The 23,738-nt window shown below is 38.1% G+C and overlaps 2 protein-coding genes across 4 annotated transcripts in view; one reads left to right on the plus strand and one right to left on the minus strand.

The window, feature by feature from the left end:
- The window catches only part of LOC124614953 (deoxyribodipyrimidine photo-lyase), a 108,632-nt gene extending 105,767 nt beyond the window's left edge, over positions 1–2,865 (minus strand). The window contains exons 1-2 of one of the 3 annotated variants that reach the window (XM_047142988.1): positions 2,783–2,865; positions 2,247–2,398 (exon numbers count right to left, since the gene is read on the minus strand). In XM_047142988.1, the coding sequence (XP_046998944.1) occupies positions 2,247–2,375 (129 nt within the window). In that variant the 5' untranslated portion in view covers positions 2,376–2,398; positions 2,783–2,865. Of the gene's footprint in view, positions 1–2,246; positions 2,704–2,759 lie in introns of those variants that run through there. The other 2 variants (XM_047142987.1, XM_047142986.1) reach the window with 2 other exon arrangements.
- Positions 2,835–23,738, plus strand: part of LOC124614937 (integrator complex subunit 6-B) — a 32,627-nt gene continuing 11,723 nt past the window's right edge. The window contains exons 1-10 of the mRNA XM_047142985.1: positions 2,835–3,502; positions 3,578–3,655; positions 7,676–7,915; positions 8,098–8,278; positions 15,639–15,770; positions 16,837–16,964; positions 17,366–17,533; positions 17,666–17,818; positions 20,851–21,078; positions 21,289–21,583. Coding sequence (XP_046998941.1) covers positions 3,386–3,502; positions 3,578–3,655; positions 7,676–7,915; positions 8,098–8,278; positions 15,639–15,770; positions 16,837–16,964; positions 17,366–17,533; positions 17,666–17,818; positions 20,851–21,078; positions 21,289–21,583 — 1,720 coding nt within the window. The 5' untranslated portion in view covers positions 2,835–3,385. The remainder of the gene's footprint in view (positions 3,503–3,577; positions 3,656–7,675; positions 7,916–8,097; positions 8,279–15,638; positions 15,771–16,836; positions 16,965–17,365; positions 17,534–17,665; positions 17,819–20,850; positions 21,079–21,288; positions 21,584–23,738) is intronic.

Raw genomic sequence — 23,738 nt, forward strand, 5'->3', positions numbered from 1 at the left:
TCCTGCATCCATTATTCAAGAACCTAAAAATATTACCTATCCCTGCATTGTACATATTTGAAATTATCATCTTTTTATATAGTAACCCTGAGCTAAAGGAAGAAAACCATTTCATATATATATATCAACACACACAGGGTGTTACAAAAAGGTACGGCCAAACTTTCAGGAAACATTCCTCACACACAAAGAAAGAAAATATGTTATGTGGACATGTGGCCGGAAACGCTTACTTTCCATGTTACAGCTCATTTTATTACTTCTCTTCAAATCACATTAATCATGGAATGGAAACACACAGCAACAGAACGTACCAGTGTGACTTCAAACACTTTGTTACAGGAAATGTTCAAAATGTCCTCCGTTAGCGAGAATACATGCATCCACCCTCCGTCGCATGGAATCCCTGATGCTCTGAAGCAGCCCTGGAGAATGGCGTATTGTATCACAGCCGTCCACAATACGAGCATGAAGAGTCTCTACTTTTGGTACCGGGGTTGCATAGACAAGAGCTTTCAAATGCCCCCATAAATGAAAGTCAAGAGAGTTGAGGTCAGGAGAGCGCGGAGGCCATGGAATTGGTCTGCCTCTACCAATCCATCGGTCACCGAATCTGTTGTTGAGAAGCGTACGAACACTACGACCGAAATGTGCAGGAGCTCCATCGTGCATAAACCATATGTTGTCGTACTTGTAAAGGCACATGTTCTAGCAGCATAGGTGGAGTATCCCGTATGAAATCATGATAACGTGCTCCATTGCGCGTAGGTGGAAGAAACTAAAATGAGCTCTAACATGGAAAGTAAGCGTTTCCGGACACATGTCCACATAACATCTTTTCTTTATTTGTGTGTGAGGAATGTTTCCTGAAAGTTTGGCCATACCTTTTTGTAACACCATATATATATATATACACACACACACACACACACACACACACACACACACACAAACACACACACAAAGAAAATTTCTCACGCTTCCACCACATCGCTTAAAACTCTACCAACAGATACTCCAGTGCATGGAAATGAAAATTTAAAATAAACTCACAGGTAGAGATGTACTGAGGATTGAGGTAGGTTCACTGAAGAAAAAACTATATGATCTCCTGGTGGAAACATGTTACTATTCAACTGAGGAATTTATGAATGATGAAATCAGCATTTGAATAGTGTGACTGTTTAATATTATAGCATTGTATACAATATTGTACATAATGTATTGTTACATCATAAGAAAAACAATTTAATAATATTACTATGTCCAATATCAATCTGTACTGGTAAAAAGTAGTGTTAGGGAATTAAGTATATCGTAAGGCTAAAAATTGATGTCTCTCCTATACAGCATGATCGGATGATCTGTAAATGTATGTTACGAAACGAATAAAATACAAATAGGCCACAAAAGTAACACCAAGTGCTGTAGTCCTCTTGCTAAACTTAAATATTTATTTGTAAAATAGGAAAGCAGTTCTGAAAATATTAGCATGGAGAGCATTTCAGTCAAAGAGAATTTAGGTGTTACGAAGTATTCTTCAAAGGTATTTTCCTGGGATGTAGCCTTGTACATAACTGGCATGTGGACGAGAAGCAGTTTAGACAAAATAAGGCAAGATTCTAGACAAAATAAGGCAAGATTCTGACATGCACACAACACTGAAGATTACTTGATAACTAATGAGGAAGTACTGGATCGAACTGGGAAGAAAAGAAATTTGTGGTACATCTTGCATACAAGAAGGTATTGCTAATAGGACACATCCTGTGAGGCACCAAGAAATTGTCACTTTGGTAATGGCGCAAAGTACAACGTTGTGGAAAGGGAGTGGAGGAAAGTGTCCATATAAGACGACAAATGCTCAACAACTAAGCATATTAAAATACTTGTAGGCTACTGTAAACATGCAAGATGAAGAGATTTGGACAGGATAAATAAGCATGCATCAACCCGGTATTCGGCCTGAAGACCACACCACCATTTGTAAACATACTGTGTAGGCCAACCTATTCCTTTATGTGCTGTCATACAAGTGCAACAATATTAAGCTGAGTATGGACATAAATGAATACTTTCTATGAAACTCATCATACAGGTGCTATGACATTCAAAATCATATCATTCAGAATCGTATTGGAGACATAAATGTGCGCTTATGCTTGACATCTAAAACCTCCATTAGCGAACTCCACAGCTACCAAGTCATGCCACTTGACTATAAAACATTTATGTTAGGTACTTACTTTCACTCTGTCGTTGCGAATCTTTTCTATAAATTCTGTCCGTTCATCCGACGTGGACTTTTTCAATTCTGATTTGTTTACTGATTCATGTGTTGTTTTCAGTTTCTTTGACGGACTGCCAGACGACATTTTCACCACGATTTCTGAAACGGCTGAATTGGTACGAATTACTAACAATGGGCGGACAGAAAGGTTGTAACTGTACATGCCCCTTCCACATAATTTCAACAATAACAATGACTTATGGCCAAGGGAAATATCGTTTGCACTTAGGATCTCTCATGCAAGCTTATTCCCGGTGCCCATCACCTTAAGATTATATAAACAATTCCACGTGCTATTTGTTTGTTCTGTTTCTGTCATGTGCAGCGCCAAATTTTATAGAGAAAAATTAACCTGAATATCAGAGCCACACCTCCCAAGCATATGATTTGTTTTTGTGTTAAGGTGTTCCTGTCTGCAAAACAAAACCGAAGTATGTTTTCTTTACATAAATAAATATTAATAACAAACCTTACAAACACAAACCCACTTACGCAATTTCACGCTTCGTGCTTCTGTTTATGACGTCATTAGAAAAAATGGAATTATGGGATGTCAGTACGCTATCATTGTTTTATCGCTTCGTTCGCCTGATGGAATTGAGTGTTATGCTAGAGGACTGGCTCTTGTCAACACACCTTCAAGACAAGTTTTACGACAGAAAAAACGGATCTGTATCTACTGAAAAAGGGAACGAAGTTATTTCTTAAAGAGGAGAAATATGTGTTCCAGATTTTTATTGTCGGTTTTGTGAGGTTATGAGGTCCCAAGTGATCGGTAATTATGCACTCGGAGTATTGGACTGTGTGTTCGTAGATTCAAAGTCTCGACAATATCTTATTCTTATTAATCATTTCATGCTGTAAACCACTGTTCGAAACTTTAATTTACAAACCAGTATCAACCAACCAATCATGGCGAGGAAGGTCACGTGGTACAGGTCGTCGTGGCGTTTTAGCTTTCAGCTGCTCCGAGAGGCAGCTGCAGGTCGGCTGCTGTGATGGGAGGTCGGAAGTGTCGCGAAATCTCTTAGTTTTTTTTATCTGTTTAAATATTGATTTAGATGTCTCTTGGAGCACCTTAGAACGTTCCGTAAAATGACCATAATAGTTTTTTTGATAGATACCTCAGCTTCTATGAATCAAAGAGCTTATTTAGGTGGACGCCCAACCTTACTCGATGTTGCTAAAGGCGCTGTAGAGACATTCGTTAAGGTATGTTTCCCCTTGTAAACAAATTATTCCTCACGTAGCGGTAACTCGAATTTGAGTAAATTTTATTGTCTCCAGGTGCGTCAAAGATCTCCAGAAAGTAGAGGTGACAGATACATGCTATTAACGTTTGAAGAACCGCCTTCAAATATAAAGGTAAGAAAAAGAAAATATTATCACTTGGCAAAATCATATATCGCTAGTTTTTGCATGCTGTTGCTCTATGGGAGAGTGGTTTGCCTTTGATGAATGGGTACATGTTGTCTAAATTTGTCAGACTCAACTTGACATCCGTATTCTAACTTGTCGTATCATTGCATCTTTGAACGTTGATATTCTCTGTAATTGAATGAGATAGGCATTTGTTCTCACCGGGATGCGGAGGGGAGTTGTTTTCTGCTGTAAACAAATTGAAATTTTGCTCGAAACGCAGTTGTTAAGTTTATTATACAGTCTGTTTTCGCTGTCAAATAATAGATGGGGAAAACATCAAAAATGGTCATTTGTATTGCAACAGCGCTCCTTGCATAAAAAATATTCAGTTTTTTTCATCGGTGTTGGACTGTATGTGAACGATTGTATTCATCAGAAGAAAGCTCTGCGGTTTTTCTGCTAGGGAATGATTAGATCTTAGGTTATGTTTCCAACAAATCTATAACATTGGTAACCAATAATGACTGGTGTATGCATTTATCAACATAAAACGTGTGCACATGTAAATTTGAAGTGTGTTAAAGTGTTGTGATAAAATGATAAAAGAAGTGTCTGTTTTTCCTGTATATTTCACGCACACCCCATAAAAAAATCATAAAATTAAATATCTGGGATCAGCAGTACGACATATACAGAAGGCCCAACTTATTAAATGTAAACATTCTGTTACTCTGTTATGGGCTACTGCCCAGCCATTGTTAAGGTTTAAAGTTTATGGACCTTCAACATAGGTGTTGGAACTAATGTCAAGGCAGTTTTATTTACATGTAGACTTGTACCCTTTGAAGAACATAAGAGGGGTACTTGTTTGTGTACTGTATGTTTGTATCTTTTTGTACCATTCACAAATGTAGTAACTGAAGAATGACTGCTCATTGTGTGCCTTATTTTCCTTGTGCTGGCAACATGATCTTTATATATGGTGCTAAAGAATGTGCTTAGTTTTTTCTGTGAAATAAAAATCTTGATTTTGAGGTGGTTCTAATAAGGTGTATTTATTCATTCATTCATTAATCTGTCCATTGACAGTTTTCATAGTCTAGGTGTAGTCAGGACATGGGCCCTAAACAATTTGTACATACAAGCTAATATAACACGGACAAGTCTGATTTAGTCCAAATGTAATTTATCACCATTGTATAAACATGTATAGCATCTTTTCATTGAGTGTCTACTAGATTTATCAACATGTCATTTTGTCATGAGGCTTGTTAGCTTGAAATAACCATTCACACTACCGTTTGTGTATGGTTGATATCTCTTGATAGAATGAGCTGATATGTGTCCAACAGATTTGAACAGTATTCTTGTAAGACCATAAAATTTTTTGCATGCAGTTTCTTTTATAAACAAAACAGTGGTTTCCTGTAATTCTAACAATGAATTGTAACCTGCTCTTTGCATTACTGTTAGTTTATGTGGGTGTTCCGATAATGTGTATGTCTGTTCACTAAACATACACTCCTGAATATTATTATGAAATAACTGCCTTTAGTTGTGACTTATTAATGCTGTAGTCAAAGGATAACTGTAGCCTGAAAAAAAGCCGGAGACCACATTACCAAATAGGTCATTAGTCAATAACATGAACACTACTACAGTCCTCACTGCTACATCAGGTATTACTTCTGTCAACAAATGATGTAAAATTAAGAGTCCGCAATCATAATTACACCAGACAATGTAATACTCGGTCTTTATTGCTTTTTTGTGATAGAAACTGGTTTTAAAGTTTCCTATACAATAAAAGATGATCATGGTTGGGTATTATACTGGTTGTGTGTGTGTGTGTGTGTGTGTGTGTGTGTGTGTGTGTGTGTGTGTGAAGAATGCAATTTTGCGTTATCTGTGTTATTGAAATACATGCACGTTTCCATGGTGAAGCTTACTTTGTTGCACTCTGTAGTTCCAATAATTGAACTCCAAATATGTTATTGGATTGTGCCACAAATAAATGAGTGAAATACGGCAGTAGTTCTGTGGACCAGCTCTACATTTTTTAATGAAACAAATTTCTTACAAAAGGGTCATAGTTCTTTTAAGGCAGTCTACCTAGTTACTGTAAGTTCATGCCTAGCCAGAACTGCAATATTGTACACAATTTCATGAAGCCAAAATGCAAGCTTTAAGGCACCTGATTTTCCTGATGTTGAGAATAGTGTGCGAGTATCAACTCCCCCCCTTAACCCCACACACACTCTTTCTATGAAATCAGTTGGATATTGAAAGAAAATTGCTAATAGAAACAGATCTAGTAGCTGGACTGGTTGAACATCACAGTTCCTATTTTATATACTTCCCGCTAATCTTCCTCATACCTATGAACTGACTTACTGTGGTAGAGCTAGGCTTCCCTACATTTACAATTTGTTGTGAGTGGCAAAAGATGTGATAGGCCTAAGTGAAAGGAAAAAAATCATTGAACCCACTGAGGAATGAATACCACGTTTTAGGAGTTATAGTAAGATGCAGTCACTATCTCATACTATGAGAACTTTTTGAAAAAATTATCTTATAAAAATTCATTTCAGTTAGCAGCAATTTTTCACAACTGTAAGTCATTTTATTTTTTATTTTTTTTATTTATTTATTTATTTATTTATTTTTTCACTCCAATGTGTAGTCAGTGAAACACAGCTGACTTGCATTACATACACTTGAGCTTAGAATATTATTCCCGTATACAGTGTGTATTCTTCCGTGTGAATATTTTACGAACCATTTAATGATGTGTGCTGGGTGTTACATCTCGTGCAGCTAGCTTTTCCCCCAGCTTCATTTGTATATGGCGCATGGGTTGGTAGAGTTAATGTTACTAGACTCTTATTGGAACATTCACTCTCAGAATGTCAACAGTAAACTTCTCAGTGAAGGGCCATGCCTCCCTTGCAGTGTCTGCCACTGGAGTTTGTTGAGACTCTCCTTATTTCTCACACCCTGTGACGAAACACATGGCTCTTCCTTGGATCTTCTCTATCTCCTCTACCTCTCCTGTTAATCCAACCCTGTAAGGTTCTCAGGCTAAGAAACAATACTGAAGAACCAGTCTTAAGTTTTATGTAAGGCACCGCTTTCATGGGTGAATTTCCTAAATATACTGTGAATCCCAACCTTACAGTTGTTCTATGGTCATTCCTCTTTAGGTCTGTCCAGTTGGTTTCTACTAAGTACTTTACACTTGGTACTGTTTCTAATGGCTTGTTACTGCTAGTGTAATCAGACAGTAGAGGATTTATTCACCTATATATGAGCAAGACATTACATTTATTTACGTTCAGAGTTAGCTACCAATCCTCGCACCAATAGTAGAGCCTCTGTAAATCTTCCTTAGTTGATTGTCAGTGAGTTATTTTTCTCCATCCGTGCCCCCTCATACCCTTCTTATATGGTTTTTGTGCCGTCCGATTGAAAGTGGTATGGGAGAGAATATGGTGCATTGACATAATTGTAGAATATTTTTATGTAGATATAAATTTTCATCAACGCTGGGTTTGTAGATAAGTCTTTAATGTTCGGTATTGTGTCCTGTTTCTCAATTGCTCATGTGCAAGTAAGAACAGTCATAAATTAAATGTGATTATACTGTTGCACTAAAGTGTAATCCAGTCTGAGCTGCTGGAGATGATGGGCCTGTGTGCATGAGGTGTTACGTTTAAGTGTGTTTTTGTTGTTTCTATCAGCAACTCAACCTGTCATCTTTACAGTGAGTAGCAATCTATCTTTTCTTTTTATTGTTGTTCTAACCAGGAGTTCCCATTGTTTGATAAATACCTCAAAATATACAGAAACATAGTCTATGTAACTGTGCTTTGAGAGGTTAGGATAGGTGGTCAGATGTTTTCACTTCACCACAATTGCATTTATCACTAGGAAATAAACATTTATCATACTGCTTTTGCCAATTAACTGTATGATGTATATGTGTTAAAGCAAAATCAATTTTGTTTTCTACTTTTTATTTAGGCTGGATGGAAGGAAAATTTAGCAACATTTATGAATGAACTTAAGAATTTAAACTGTGTGGGAATGACCACAATGGGTGCTGCCTTAAAACATGCATTTGATGTATTGAATATTAATCGAATGCAGACTGGCATTGATACTTATGGACAAGGGCGTTGTCCTTTCTTTTTAGAGCCTTCAGTGATCGTAGTCATCACTGATGGAGGAAAACTTTCAAACAACAGTGGTGTCCAAGAGGATGTAAGTATGCACCCCACCCATCTACCTGTCCTCACACAAATAAAAAATCTGTACAGTTTTCATTTTGTATCTACTTTAATGAAAGTGAATGTTACATGTACAGAACCTGCTTATCGAGTTTCCTTGTACCGAAGGTTATTTTAGTTCATTTCATACATTTGAAACTTCCGTGTCTATTACAGTTCAATTTGCCTATGCATTCCCCAATACCTGGCTCTGAACTGACAAGGGAACCATTCCGTTGGGACCAACGGCTATTTTCACTTGTCCTTAGACTGGCAGGAACCCCTGCTATTGACAGGGATATTGGACTCGTGCCCAGTGACTGCTCTCCAATAGATGCCATGTGTGAAGTAACTGGAGGTATGTGACTTCTGAATATTCTGCTACCGTTTATTTTGCATATACTGTGGCACATATAAGAAATGATGTTTGTTGCTGTTAGTAGCGAGTATGCAACTTTGAAACTATCATTACCAGAGTAGCTTACTATTAGGTATAACCTCCAAGGTGTACAACTTTTCTTCTGCCGTTTTTTCCCCCAACATTTGAGGCCTTAATGAAACAAATTGGTTACACATGTATCATTCAAAGTATTTTCAATCTCTGGCCACTACTTTCTCCAGTCCTTCGGGCAGTGTACAAATCCCATGTCGAAAAAATTGTTCATCTTTTGAAGCAATCCATTAATCAGTCCAATTTGTGACTTCTTCATAAGATCGCAAGTGTTGGTCAGCTAGGTCATGCGCCATTGATATAGGTAATAGTCAGAGGGAGCAATATCCAGAGAATACGGCGGGTGAGGTAGGACTTCTCATTTACATGTTTCCAAGTACGTTTTGATCTCTTTCGCAACGTGGGGTCGAGCGTTGTTGTGCTGCAAAAATCACTTTATCATGCCTCTCACAGTATTGCGGCCATTTCTCTTTCAATGCTATGCTCCAACGCATTAATTGTGTTTGATAAAGAGCGCCTGTGATTGTTTCACTTGGTTTTAACACTTCATAATACACAACGTCGAGCTGGTCCCACCAAATGCAGAGCAAGATCTTGGAACTGTGACTATTGGGTTTGGCCGTCAACATGGGAGCATGGCCGGGATATTCCCATGATTTTTTGCATTGAGGGTTATTGTAATGAACCCATTTTTCATCCCTGGTCACAATATGATGCAGAAATCGTTTCCGTTTTTGCCTCTGAAGCAACTGTTCACAAACACACAAACGCCGTTCAACGTCTCTTCATTTAAGCTCATACGGGACCCAAGTTCCTTCCTTCTGAATCATGCCCATAGCCTTGAGACATTTTGAAATGGCTTGCTGTGTCACTCCCACTAATCGGGCCAATTCTTCTTGAGTTTGATGAGTCTCCACTCTGCAATGTTTCCAATTCTGCATCTTTGAAAACATTCCCTCTTCCACCACTATGCCGGTCTACAATATTAAAATCACCGTTCTTGAAGTGTTGAAACCACTCAAGACACGTTCTTTCACTAATAGCGTCCTTACCATACGTACTTGAGAGCATGCGATGAGACTCGGCCACTGTTTTCTTTATATTGAAACAAAATGGTAACAACTCCCACAGCTGACAAGAATTGTGCTCATAAACTGACATTTTCAATCAAGTACAACTTTATGATGCAGACACAAATCAACTAATGTTTTAATGAGGTTATGTTGACAGAGGTCCAAGCTAATTGCCTGACGTCTGCAATCTCTTTCTTTCGACCACTGCTTACCGTTGTCGCCACCTATCGCCAAACGGCGGGAGCAAAGTTGTACACCTTGTATTGAGATACTACATGTTATTAATGTCTTTAACCTCATGCCAAATATTGTAAATGCAGTTTTTTTTTGGAGTAGTGAAAAAATTTAATAGAACCCACATTAAATGTAGTAACTATACAAGTATTCAGATCACTGTGTATGTTAGACAGTCATCTGTTTTATTAATATAAATCGTAATACAGTAGACTAACATATGAAGCACTGACTTCTGTTACTGATGCAAAAATAAATATCACTGTAATAAGAGATTAAATAAGTACCATACTGTTTTTAGAAGCTTGTTTTACATAAATAGTATCAAAGCAATCCTGTACCTATACACTGAGGTGTCAAAAGTTACAGGATTCCTCCAAATATCATGTTGGAACTCCACTTTCCCAGTGTAGTGCAGCAGCTCATTGGGGGATGGACACGGCAAGTCTTTGCAAGTCCCCTGTTGAATACTGAGCCCTGCTGCCCCTATAGCCTTCATAATTGCAAGAGTTGCAGGTGCAGGATTTTGTGTACTAACTGACCTCCGATTATGTTTCATAAATGTTCGATGGGATTCATGTCGGATGACGGTTTGCCAAATCATTCGTTTGAATTGTCCAGAATGTTCTTCAAACCAATCGTGAAAAAGTGTGGCCTGTGGCATGCTACATTGTCATCCATAAAAATTCCATCATTGTTTGGGACATGTAAGTCCATGGATGGCTCTAAATAGTCTCCATATAGGTGAACATAACCATTTCCCATTAGTGATTGGTTCAGTTGGAGCAGAGCACCAAGTCCACACCATTATGGAGGCACCACCAGCTTTCAGTGCCTTGTCAATAAATAGAGTCCATGGTTTCATGGGGTCTACACCGCACTTAAACCCTACCATCAGCTCTTACCAACTAAAATCAGGACTCATCTGACGAGGCCACAGTTTTCCAGTCATCTAGGGTCCTACAGATGTGGTCACAAACCCAGGAGAGGCACTGCAGGCAATATCATGCTGTTAGGAAAGGCACTCATGTCGGTCATCTGCTGCCATAGCTCATAAATGCCAAATATTGCTGTGTTGTCCTAACAGATACGTTTGTCATACGCCCCACAGCTGTTTCACACAGTGCTGCTTGTCTGTAAGCACTAACAACTCTAGGTAAACACCAGTGTTCCGTCACTAAGTGAAGGCCACTGGTCACTGCGTTGTCCGTGGTGAGAGGTAATGCCTGAAATTTGATATTCTCAGCACACTTTGACACTGTGAATCTCTGAATATTGAATTCCCTAACGATTTCTGAAATGTGATCTCACGTGGCTAGGTCCAACGAACTACAATTCTGCATTAAAAGTCTATTAATTCTTGTTGTGTGGCCAGAATGTCGTTAGAGACCTTTTCACATCAATCACCGTAGTACAAATGATAGCTCCGCCAAATCAGTGCCCTTTAATACCTTTTGTGTGCAATACTAATGCCTTCTGTATATGTGCATATTGCCATCCCATGACTTTTGTCATCTCAGTGTATACCATGACCAGCCATTCAGTATCCATTTCTGTATGTACTCATTCCTTCTAATGGTTCCATTCATGAAGATCTTCACCTACGCACATCCAAGCTGTTACTGCATGCTTTCTAATGCCATCCATCCACTTTCCATTAGGTCACTGTATCTCTCTCTTAATTTATCTCTGGGAATCCAGCTAAGAACCCTTTGATTCATCTGCCAATAATTCATCTGGTTACATGTGTGACCAATCTCCGTTTCATTCTCTTTATGGTCATGATTACCTCTTCCTTCGTCTATTCATCTTTCTCCCTTTCCTAGCTATCACCAATTTTAATATATTGGTATGCTTGCGACAGCGTGAATACCTAAAATGTTCAAAGGTGCCGCAAATAAAAATGGGGTTTTCCCGTGCTCATACCTTGAGTTTTGTTGGTGATAATGAGGTACAATCAGATGTTTGGGTTAGCCCTAGGCTAGGAACCATTTGTATACCCAACAGAAGGATCGTCTTTGTGTTACTATCGTACAGTACAAGGTCAAAGTATTAATACTACTTACACACTTCCTCCTGTTTAGGCAAATGGAGCAAATCAGTTGGTTCTTTCTTTATTTGTTGTGATGTAAAAAGACAGCTATGCACACCAGATGGGCAAAATTTTTACAATGTATTCCTAAGATCCTTATCTTAAACAACCCTGAAAATTTCATTGATGTATTTCTCCATTTCTAAGATATGTCGGGTCAAAGTAACCCTTCTTCTACATGAAAAATCCGCGATGAGGCAAAATCCAAGTAATAAGTAACTGCACAAGTTGCTCCAATTTGAACAGTATATTTTCTGAGCTATCTCCCAGGGTTTCAGAAATCTTTGTCCGGCATTGAGAAACACCCCAAAAACATTTTTTTAACTAAAATCTGGCCGCAGATTCCAAGACAGCTATACACTGCAAGTAGCTGTAATTTTTGTGACGTATTCCTGAGATTCTAAGCTTGAACAACCTTTAAAATTTTCTTCATTATTTATCCGTTTCTGAGATTACAGAGGTTCACGTTTATCCACTTGTACAAAAAAAGAAAGAAAAGAAACTGATGTGAGGCACAAATGTAGTTTATAAGGTGACATAGCACAGAGAAATATACTGTAAAGTTTGCCTGTTATCATCTGGGAACCCCATGTTGTTGTACTGAAGCACAAGCATAATTTTTTTGCATGTGAAATTCTGTCTGAGGTTTAATATTGGTTTTACATTATTTCAATTCCACATAAGTAAGCTATCTCAGTTTTACTGACCAGTACATTTGTTTTCTTTTGAGTTACATGCTCTGTTGCCACAGGGAAGAGGAGGGAACCAGCAGAAAAATGCCCCTATTGTAGTGCAAAAAATGTGGATTTTCCTGTTTATTTAAAAGTCTCCGACTTAAAAGTGTGGTAACAGCTGCTTCACTCTACCTTCCTCAGCACCTTTAGAAACTTTTTCAAAAATTTTGGAATGCAAATATACCCACACTTTTTTGTGCTGTGAGAGGAGGAGCCAGTGGCAGTGGGAAAAAGACAAAGAAATAATAAATACTGGAATATAGCAGACAGTGGTTGTTGCAGAAAGAACGAAGGAGACAGTGGCATTGTGAGAGAAAGAGAGGCGCACAGTGGCAGAGGAACATAATTGAAAATGACAGTATAGTGCTAGGAAAAAAAGTGGAGACAATGGGGGGAGGAGATAAAATTAAGAGAAAGTGGAAGGGGGTGAGAGCCAGTGATGAGAGACAGAGTATATGATAATAACAATGAGGAAGAGAGAGATAGTGATAGAGAGAAGCAGTGGGAAGAAATGAGATAGTAGCAGTAAGAGAGAGCAAAAGGGAGACAGTGACAGTGATAGGAGAAGGAGACTGTATTAGTAGGGCAAATGAAGGGGACTGTGACTGTGACAGACAGGGACACAAAGAGATAATGACAATGAATTGAGCTGAATGGGCGAGAAAGAGCAACTGGGAGTGGATGGATATGAGCGACTTAGAGTGATGGACTAGTGTGTGTGTTGCAGTGGGGGAGCTTGTGGGAGTGTGACAAGAGTTGAATGTTAAAAAAAGTGTGAATATATTCACATGCCAAAATGTTTGGGAATTTTTTGAAGGTGCTTGAGGAAAATGTAACGAGATATCTGGTACCCCACTTTTCAGTCATTCTTCTAAATAAACAGGAGCATATTCACATTTTTTGTGCTCTGATAGGAACATTTTTTTCTGGTCTTTATTCTCCTTTGGCACACAGTTTCAAAATAGTTTCATGGTAACTTTTGCCTGTCACTGCCTAAGATCAACTTGGTAATACACATTGAGTATAAGCTTAAAATTTTAAATGCAATGAAAGCTTGATGCTGAAAACCTATTCAGCAATTCAGGCTTTTCCAACTTTATGTTTCTATTTTTGTGACTGCCCATCTTCACTGTCCTTGAGAATTCTTTTTGCTAAATTGTTCATGCTATACAGAATTATTCCATTGTTGTTGCAGTCTATTTGCACTGGAGGTAAACTTCACAATGTCATTAGCAAGATGATGATGATGATGATGATGATGATGATGATGATGATGATGATGTGTGGTTTGTGGGGTGCTCAACTGTGCGGTTATCAGCGCCCGTACAAATTCCCTACCTTTGCACAGTCCAAACTTGCCACTTTCATGAATCATTAGCAAAATGAACATGGTTTATTATTAACGAAAATGTCTTCATTATTTTCGTAGTTCAAGGAGCTGAAAACTTCCTTGATCATCACTGAGAAGAGTTTTGGTGGTATAGAATCTTATGTGATTACTCCTTCCATTATGAATTTGTCACTATTCTGGTTAAGTGTAATGGAAGTTAGCACACAGAAGTGTATATTGTTTGTATGCTAACACAGGTTCAATTAATGCCTCATTTTTCGGGAATTGTCAGTTTTGTTGAGATGCATTTCAGACAAAGTGGCAATTCTTGCTTATTACTCCAGTCTATGATTTTGTTCATAACTTTCAAATCATTTGTTCTATAGTGACTTCTGAATGGACAAGGCTTATCTTTAAGCAAGGTGAATGTGGAAGAAGTTGGGCATACCCCAAGGCATAAAGTCATTGCCATAGTCCCCTCAGTCCACTATGCCAATAGTCTTTCACCCACATTGGAATACATATGTTCTAGGAACTATGAAATTGCAGAAGGGCCTCTCGTAAACCTAAACTGCAGCCAACGCACAAGGGTGTGAAGAATTTGCCAAAACACATCAGCAGTGCTAAACTTTGACAGTTTTGCAGAGCTACTCACAACAGTCTCGGTTCAATCCTGAGTACTTCTGGTACTTCTGTCTGTTAGAGCATGAGATCAACATAAGCAGTTTCCGTATTCATTACCTTCTAGCAGAGACCTTAAGTCTCCAGTCAAATGATTCAGTAGTGAGTGTGTTGCCCATAATACATGGTCAAGGAGGTAGCAGACAATCCTTTGTTACACTGTCTGCATTGAGGGTTGGTGTGCACCAGTTTGTGACTGTTGATGATACTTGGCTCCATCATTACATACCAGAGTCAAAATGAGTCAAAACAATGGACAAATGCTGATGATAGTGGACCAAAAGAAGGCTAAGACCATTTTGTCACCTGGTACGGTGAGGACCAGTTTCTTGGAATTCCCAAGTAATAATCCTCATAGCTTACTTGGAAAAAGCTAAAACCATAACTGGACCCTGTTATGCTTCATTGTTGGAGCATTTGAAATTTACTTTGGCTAAAAAAGACCAAGATTGGCATGCAAAAAAGTACTTTTTCACCAGAATAATGCACAGTCCTGCACGTCAGTGATAACAATGGTAATATTGCGTGAATAGAGCTTTGAATTGGTTCCTTAACCCCCAGTGAATTATTCCTGTTCCCCAAGTTGAAGCTTTGGCTTGCTGGGAAGTAATTTTCATCAAATGAGGAAGTGATGGTTGCAGTCAACAATTATTTTTCAGAATTTTACAGTATCTGTTTTTTATTTTATTTTTTTTATGGATTGAAAAAGCTGGAGGATCACTGTACCAAATGTATATCGCTCAAAGGAGACTTACGCTGAGAAGGAAGATGATGAGTTTGTGAAACAAAAATTTTTTTTCCCCCACTTGCTTTTGTACACGATTTATCAAACCACCCTTGCATATTGGAATATATATAATGTAGTTTCGGTATTAGTTTGCAGAAGTCACCAGAAGTAGATACCCCATTCTACATTATATAATTAGGACTCAAACACAAATTTACACAGATAAAATACCCTTGTTTATAAATGCAATAAAATGTCGATGTGCCTGTCATTCATAATAGATTTCTGCAAACATTATAACTAAGAAATTTATAGTAGTATAATGAAAATTTTGCTGTATAAATCTACTTCAAAAACTGTTGTTTTTTCTATGTTACTTGTTTGCTATGTTTTCAGGGCGCTCATACTGTATAACATCACATCGTATGTTAATGCAGTGTATTGACAGTCTGGTACAAAAAGTACAAAGTGGTGTCGTTATCAACTTCGAAAAGATTGGACCTGATCCACTGCCTGTTACAAATGAAGGTAATAAGCATTTGTATGCAAATGTGGAAGTGTCAGTAAACAGTTGGTCTGTGATGCTCTCTTAAAAAGTTGCGATGGCTGGAGAACTGGTTTGTGCCCTGCATTAGCTGTGAGAAATGTGATATGAAATGCCTGTACTGGATGGGTAAGAGTGGAGCAGAAGCAGGTATTGGAATGTATGTACTGTATAGGAGTGATAGTAGTAAGGGCACGATAGATTTCAGAAGGTAACAGAATGCCACTATGGGTGTGGTATGATGGAACTTGGGGTGGATATTTCTCTTTACAAAGGATGGTGACATGAACTAGGATATCAAATGTTCCAGTTCAAGGTGGTAGTCTAAACTGCGGAGACAGACAGTGGGCAGGGGGAAGGTAGTGTTGCAGCTAGTGGGATTCTGAGTGTGAATGGAGAGTGTCTTTGGGGGAGCTTTGTGAAAGAAAATGGGGGAGGGGGGGGGGGGGTGAGATAATAGACAAAGTGGAAATATTGTAGCAGGTTGGAAGATTACAGTTAACGAAGAGATTTCGAATGTAATGAATTCAAATAATTTCTTTTTAAGCTTTACACATATTTGTTGCGGTTATGGAATTGCTGGGACATGTTATGCGTGTGTGTATGCACAAACTTTTTTCTTGTGGTGTAAATTACATTAAGATGTTTCTTTTGAACTGATGTATACACACTGATTATGCTAGATCATTCACTGTGAACTGTGACAAATTAATACTTTGCTCGGCTGTGACGCAAGATACTACACCCATCCAGCTCTCTCCTTAAGTCAGCTTTCACACACTTGCATCTTGGCATATAATAGTCACATTTACAATATGGTAGAGCCACTAATACACTGGCCACAAGGGTTGAGTGACTGGAAGCCGTCTGTGGGACATTAAAACAATACTTCCTGTCATGCCACAGTGGTCAGTGTATTAGTGGCATCACAAGACTGGAAAAAAAAGAAATATATACTGAATGTTGTAGCATGTTGTCAGAAACATGAGCTGTATTTTTGGTGATTTGAAAAAGACTCATGTTCACTTGAAATGTTTTTCTCCAACTTAGGTGGTAAATCAGACCAGTCAGACATAATACTGTTAGATGGTGATGGAGACAGTAGGAATGGAATGGAAAAGGATTGGGATAGAGAATATTCATCTCTATCTGAAGAGGAAAGTGCAAACAAAAGTGGAGTAAGTGTAGTTTGTGATTGCATTTAGAGGTTAATTTTTACTGATGATCAAATGAAATTATCTGTGTTAACAGATAGAAATATTTTTATATGTACAATTTATGCTTCACAAAAATGGTCTGTTGTATTATAGGAAATAATTATAAATACATCTACATCTACATTGATATGAAAGCAGAGCCATGAATCTCTAGTGATAATAGCATTAATCTGAAACAATCAGGATTTTATCCAAATGTTGACTTGAATATGTTATTTAATAACGTTCGTGATACAGCCTTAGAGGAAATTCCAAAGCTGTGTATAATCATTTTAAAGTGTATATAAACTGATAACAGAGTTCCAGGAGAGTTAGATGAATATTTTGTGTAATGTTTCCCATTGTGTTTTACATTTTCATAGATAAGGCCAGGGAACAACCTGATGCCCGCACTACCCCCTGCTAACAGCACTGCTTGGCATTCCTGTAGAAGACTGATTTATGTTCCACGGTCTGCTCAGAAGGGATTTGCAGTTGGATTTTGGCCAATACCAGAGTCGTTTTGGCCTGATGTTAGTTCTTCAGCACTGGTATGTTTAAGCACATAAATTGAAGTGGGCTAAACTTGTTCTTTCATATTTTATTCAGATTTGTGTTAACATATGTATAAATTGAATGTTGCACAAGTTCTTCACATTATATGTTTTATTTTACTCTGGCAGCCACCAAGATCTGCTCATCCAAATGTGAAATTTACATGCACTAGTCAAGAACCAATGGCCATAGAAAGCCTTCCATTTGATAAGTATGAATTAGAACCTAGTCCATTGACACAATACATACTAGCTCGGAAGCAGCCAACAATATGCTGGCAGGTAAGTCACTTTTTTCCCCCCAGTGTTAATTTGCTCTGTGTGGTTCCAGTCACAAGAGTGATGTAATAGTAAAGGATAGCTATAGAAATGACATTGTTAAGAAGTTGAAGTTTAGATTGGGGACAATGGCATACTTAGTGTTTTGTTCAGCAATGTTATCAGCGCACACCACAGGGTGTGATGGAAAGGAAAGAGGGTGTTTCAGCCTGCTTAGGTCCAGCCAATGATGGATCAGAGGACAAACTACATGTTTTGAAGGACTGCTGTCACATTCTCGTGTCAGTATATCACACGCTCGAAAATCTTCACACAGGAAGAAATGAAGGCTCTTGGAATTCATTACATCTTTAACATCTGCTCCCATCTTCTAAGTGGTGTTCCTCATTTCCTTCACTCAGATGGTGTCAGAGAATCAATTCTTTTGTGGCCATGTGTTGTCATGCATCCATTGGCATTGGCCATATCAAATTAATATTTTGCTATCTATTGCATCAAGAATGGCATCTCTTTCTTGTGTAATTTCCCATATTATGTTGTTTCTGGTGTGTTCCAGTTTGAAGAGGGGACAACTTCTGAGCTGGAAATATAATCTCAAGTATCATGACTTAATTTTTCTCTGAATTGGTTAGCTTCCCACATTTCAGTGCCATATGTGGTGATACGGTTTGTTTACAATTGACTTGTACAGTAAAACTTTCATTCTCTTTGTAATTTTGTCATTCTGTAGCAAGAACTTAAGTTGGTAAACTATCCCTCTTCTTAATGTAATTTTATTTTTGACGTGCCTTGCACTTCTTACATTTGTTGTGAAGGTGATGCCCAAGTAATTTAATGAACATACATTTTTTAGAATCGTGCATCCAGATCTTCTTGGTCATCTTCGTCCACTATCACGTATTCTATCTCTTGTGTTTTTCAGGCCCCATTTTCATATTCTTAGTGCAATTTCTTGCACGTGTTACAGAAATCCTCTTTGTTTCCTATCATGTCTGGTCACTGGCAAAGAGTAAAGGTAAAAAGTTCTTGTCCCATAGGGATTCCCATTCCATGACATTTCCACTTCCAATCTTGCAAAAAAGTGTGTCATAGTGAGCACCCTTGTCTTCTACCCTTATTTATGGAGAATTCTTAAAGTGTTGTTACCTACTTTAACCACACTGTTGCCGCCATCATATAAGTTTCTTATTGCCTGGATGTCCTTAACTACAAACACATAAATTTTGCATCGCTATCCACAATTTACTATTGGGGCTGTGTCATATGCCTTCTGCAGATCAAAAAAGTTTAGTGAACTATTGTTCCCGTTTCCAGCTTCTTTGTAGTGAGGTATTGAGGTGATAGTGCAATTTGCACATGAGCATCCTGCTCTAAACCCATTTTGCTCCCCCAACTATGTTATTTGTGCTTCTATTTTATGCTTTATTGCTTTACCATACAGTTGGACTATTGTACAAATAAAAAATAATAATAATTATTATTATTATTATTTAATTTTTGGACTAAAACTGCCATATTTCAGTCTAATGTTATTTCGGGCTAAGCTACACATCAATCTGTGACTAAAACCAGGTGTTTCAACTTTCACATTCGTTGGCCTCACCAACGCTCAACCAAATTACCACATTCTAGTCTAACCAAGCACAACCACACCCTTGTAATTCATAACTTCCTCAGAAAAGGTCAAATATTTGTGACAACAAAAATTACAAATTTAATTTCTTGTTCTTTCACTCACAGCAATTGAAACTGTGTCATTGGGTCCTAACCTAACCACGCTAAAGTAATTTGTGGCACATTAGGAAAAACATCAAGTATTTGTGACTACAGTGAAGATGTGAATGATTTCTATATTAGCTCATGAAATTCATTGCCTCATTTCTCGCCTTTCATTGGTTATGTGAAAGTATCAGTCAACTGGCTCCACAAAGCTGACGCATTGCCAACCTATGAGAAGTAGAGAAACACGGCCATTACTGCTGCTGGCCTGAACTAGGCTTTAGCCCTGTTAACATAATAAAACAGCTATTGCATCTTGAATTAGAAATTATATTAAAGACGGAAAGAACATAGAGTTTGTAAGTCATATTTGATTCTGATTGTGTAGGCAACCACATCCTTAATTTAGATTCCATCCACTTTGGACAAGCAGTTTTTATACATTTTGTTGAATCAGCTGGAGTTTCTGACTTCTATATTAATTGCATTTTTTCCAGACATTTCACATTTGCAATCTTGTCTTTCATTGTTTAGTGGGCAGCTCTATATTGCGCTACATGATATTAGGGTGGATGGTACACAACATACAATCAGTTGAGAAATATATTTCTTCAGTTAAAAAAAATTCAAAAAGTCTCCTGAATGGTGTTCTGTTAACATGTGAAGTAACAGAAATTTTCAATGTTTGAAAAAGGATTCACAGTATACATTAAAATTACTATTCCCATGCTTTCATCAGTTATCAAATTAACTACTCTTTGATGTCTCAGGATGTTTGCTATCAAAATCCAGTCTTTCAGCAAACTGGCTGACAAAGCTCTCTCCCCCCTCACCCCCCACCCTCCCAATTGATCCAGTACCACTTCATAAGCCACACAATCTACCCATATAATCTTCTATGTTCACCACATTATGAAAGGGTCTATTTCATTTTTATATTAATCTTGCTCACGAACGTTCATTTCCGTATGTCCTACATGAATAATTTCAGAAGAGATTGCCAGACACTAAAATTTTATTTGGTGCAATCTGGCCTGAGCTGCAGGAGTTGTTGGTCATGTGTGCTTGAAGTGCGCTTGCTTGCTTTTGTGTATGAATGGTGATAAAGGCAGTGGTTGAAAGCTGTGTGAGTGTGTCTTTCAGTTGTGCCTGTCTCCAACTTGATGTGTCTTCTTTGCAGTAAGTAGCAGTCTTATCTTTACCAATATTATTGTTATTAGATATTAACATATTCCTTGATTCTAGATATTATTCGTTTATTTTCTAGCCTGCATTTTATATTGTGTTTGTTAATTTATCTTGTAAATGTTTTGCAGGTGTTCGTAGCAAACAGCTACAAAAATTCAGAAGTTGGTCATCCATTTGGGTACCTGAAAGCAAGTACACATCTTACATGTGTGAACTTGTTTGTCATGCCTTATAATTACCCAGTATTGTTGCCTTTATTGGACGAGCTAATTAAAGTACATCGAATGAAACCAACAAATGAATGGCGCATACAATTCCAAAGCTACATGCGCACAATGCCTTCGTACTATGCTGGCGTAAGTAACAGAGTTGATTTTTGTTGTTGTTGCCATTGTAGTGGAGTTCTGTATCAGTTTCTGTCTTTGTTTTTATAGTCTTACTTCTTTTGTAATTATCTGTTACCCATTGCAGAGGAAAATATGTACACTTTTTATGAGGGTTGGTTGATTGATTGTCTTTTTTGTTCAATGTTCTTATGGTTCTAATGTATTTACTTTTTTCTTTAGCCATTAAGAAGAGCATTAACTCGGATGAATGTACCAGGCAATCTTGTACAGACACTGATTCCAGATACACTAGACAATTCACTTAGTTATAGTGTATTGAATTACTTGAAACGACTAAAGAATCAAGCAAAAATTGAGTTTGATCGACTTTGCAGTGAAGTTGGAAGTAAGGCAGCAAATGTAAATAATAGTGGGAAAGGTCTGTCTTCTCCGTCAGCATCAATAACGGAGGGAATAAGAGTTACCGCTAGATCTTCTCTCAAGAAGGATCTTGTATCACATCCTCTGCTTCAAGGTAATATTTCCAATTAGGTTTACACTAATGGATAAAGTGTCACCATACCAACTGTTTGAACAAGTTGGAAAATGATTATTTTTTCCGTAGCAGTGCGTGTTTCACATAACAAACATTAATAATTCATTGTTGTTGACATGAGGTGAACTCCTATCAGTGTTGAGTAACTGATGCTTACAGTTATTATTTAGTTGGCTTGCTTATTGTCACCCAGTTTTGGATGGCAAAATTTGTAATTAAATCCTGTCAGTACTTTATTGCTGAGCTATGAGTTTGTTATATCAATTACAAAGTAAATAATGCTTCTGAACTATTAAAACAGATAGGTTTACAGTGACAATGTGAAATTTGGAGTATTCATCCAATCTTTCATATTTTCTGTTAGTTTGTTCTCTCTCCAGAGGAAGTATTTTTGCTACATCAATCTTACAGCTAGTGTAATCATTGTTTTGTCAGTTTTTTATTGCCCGTAATTATTGGTTGTATATAATCCCTAGGAAAGACATTTAATTTAATTTTCATTTTTCTGACTCTCACCTTTCACAGCTTATTTTATTGGGATATGCTACAGGAAACACGATTATATCTCACGGTGGTTTTTTTAAACATGAAGTATGCTATAATGAATATTTGAATCATCTGTAAAGGAAGTATAGCAACATAATCAGGACAGATCTGCTGTTAGTAGTTGAGCAGCTGAAAGCTAATGATAGCTAAATTTTACATAGGCTTTTCTGCTACATCCAGGAGGTGTTCTTTAAGCACTGAAGTAGCTCTTTATTTGGCTTAAGGAATCTGGGTAGAATCCGCTCAGGTCTTCTTGTGCTAATTGATTGGGGAGTGACTGACAGACAGGGAAGGCTATCTTGGATAGGGCCTAAATATGTGTTCCATAAATTAAGATTAATACAGCTGCAAAAGCTATTGGATGGTGGGTTTAGTAAAGTATTTTGTTGTTGTATATGTGCACATCATCTAGTTTAGTACATAAATGACCCCTTAGTATAATGTAGTCCATATGCTGCTCATTCTCCTTCATTTTGTGAAAACACAATGCTTGTAGGATATAACTGTAGTGTGTGTCAGTTGTACTAGAATTTGCTCTTCACAGTATGTGGTTCACAGAAGGGTTTCCTGCTTTTTGTCTGTGCTATTTCCAGTAGTTTTAGTATTTTGCGCATAAAAGTCTTAAAAATTGTGTTTACTCTGAAATACTGCACAATTCCATAATTGTGCCAATAATTCTCACCTAATGTTTTTTGTGAAAGCACATCTTCCCAAAGGGACTTTGGAGAAGGAAGAACACATTTCAGCATTAGTCATTGTAGTGTGCATTGGCACATACAGTTTTATAAATCTTCAGCTTGTTTGAAACACCTGAAAAAAAATTTATGCTTAGAAACTGTCTTTCCCTGTTCTGTACCGAGCGAGGTGGCGCAGTGGTTAGACACTGGACTCGCATTCGGGAGGACGACGGTTCAATCCCGCGTCCGGCCATCCTGATTTAGGTTTTCCGTGATTTCCCTAAATCACTCCAGGCAAATGCCGGGATGGTTCCTCTGAAAGGGCACGGCCGAATTCCTTCCCCATCTTTCCCTGATCCGATGAGACCGATGACCTCGCTGTCTGGTCTCCTTCCTCCAACAACCCAACCCAATCCCTGTTCTGTCGGTGCAAAGATTAGTTGCTCTTATTATTTTATCATATTTTACAGATCAGGTAAAATTAGTGGATTCTATTTCTTAAATCGGGCATCCACAGAAGTACATTTAGCATTTCCAGGCAAAGCGTGTTTTATGATCAGGTCTTTTTTCTGTAGTGCGCACGTGCTCTAGAGCATCTTCAACAGGGACCCTTTCTTCCCCTGGATGTGCGGAGTTCTTGCAAGATCCCCCTGCATCACCTCCAAGTCTTCATTTTTGATGTGGTGGTTGATTCTTCTTTTATCTTTTGTGCCGTCTCGTTGCCCTTCTCAAGTATTTCAGGTCTTCTCTGTTGCCCGCGTGTGCGGGCAACTGTGCTGGCTTCTCCCGGCGCGGACGGTGCTCCTCCTGTGGCGGCTGTTTGGCGGCTGCTGGTGTGGCCGTCATCATTGCCTCTGGAACACGCTGCAACGTGTTGGCAAGATGTGCGACCTTGTCGATTGCCGCAGACA

This window comes from Schistocerca americana, chromosome 1 (assembly GCF_021461395.2).
Source record: "Schistocerca americana isolate TAMUIC-IGC-003095 chromosome 1, iqSchAmer2.1, whole genome shotgun sequence".
In the NCBI taxonomy this organism is placed as follows: domain Eukaryota; kingdom Metazoa; phylum Arthropoda; class Insecta; order Orthoptera; family Acrididae; genus Schistocerca; species Schistocerca americana.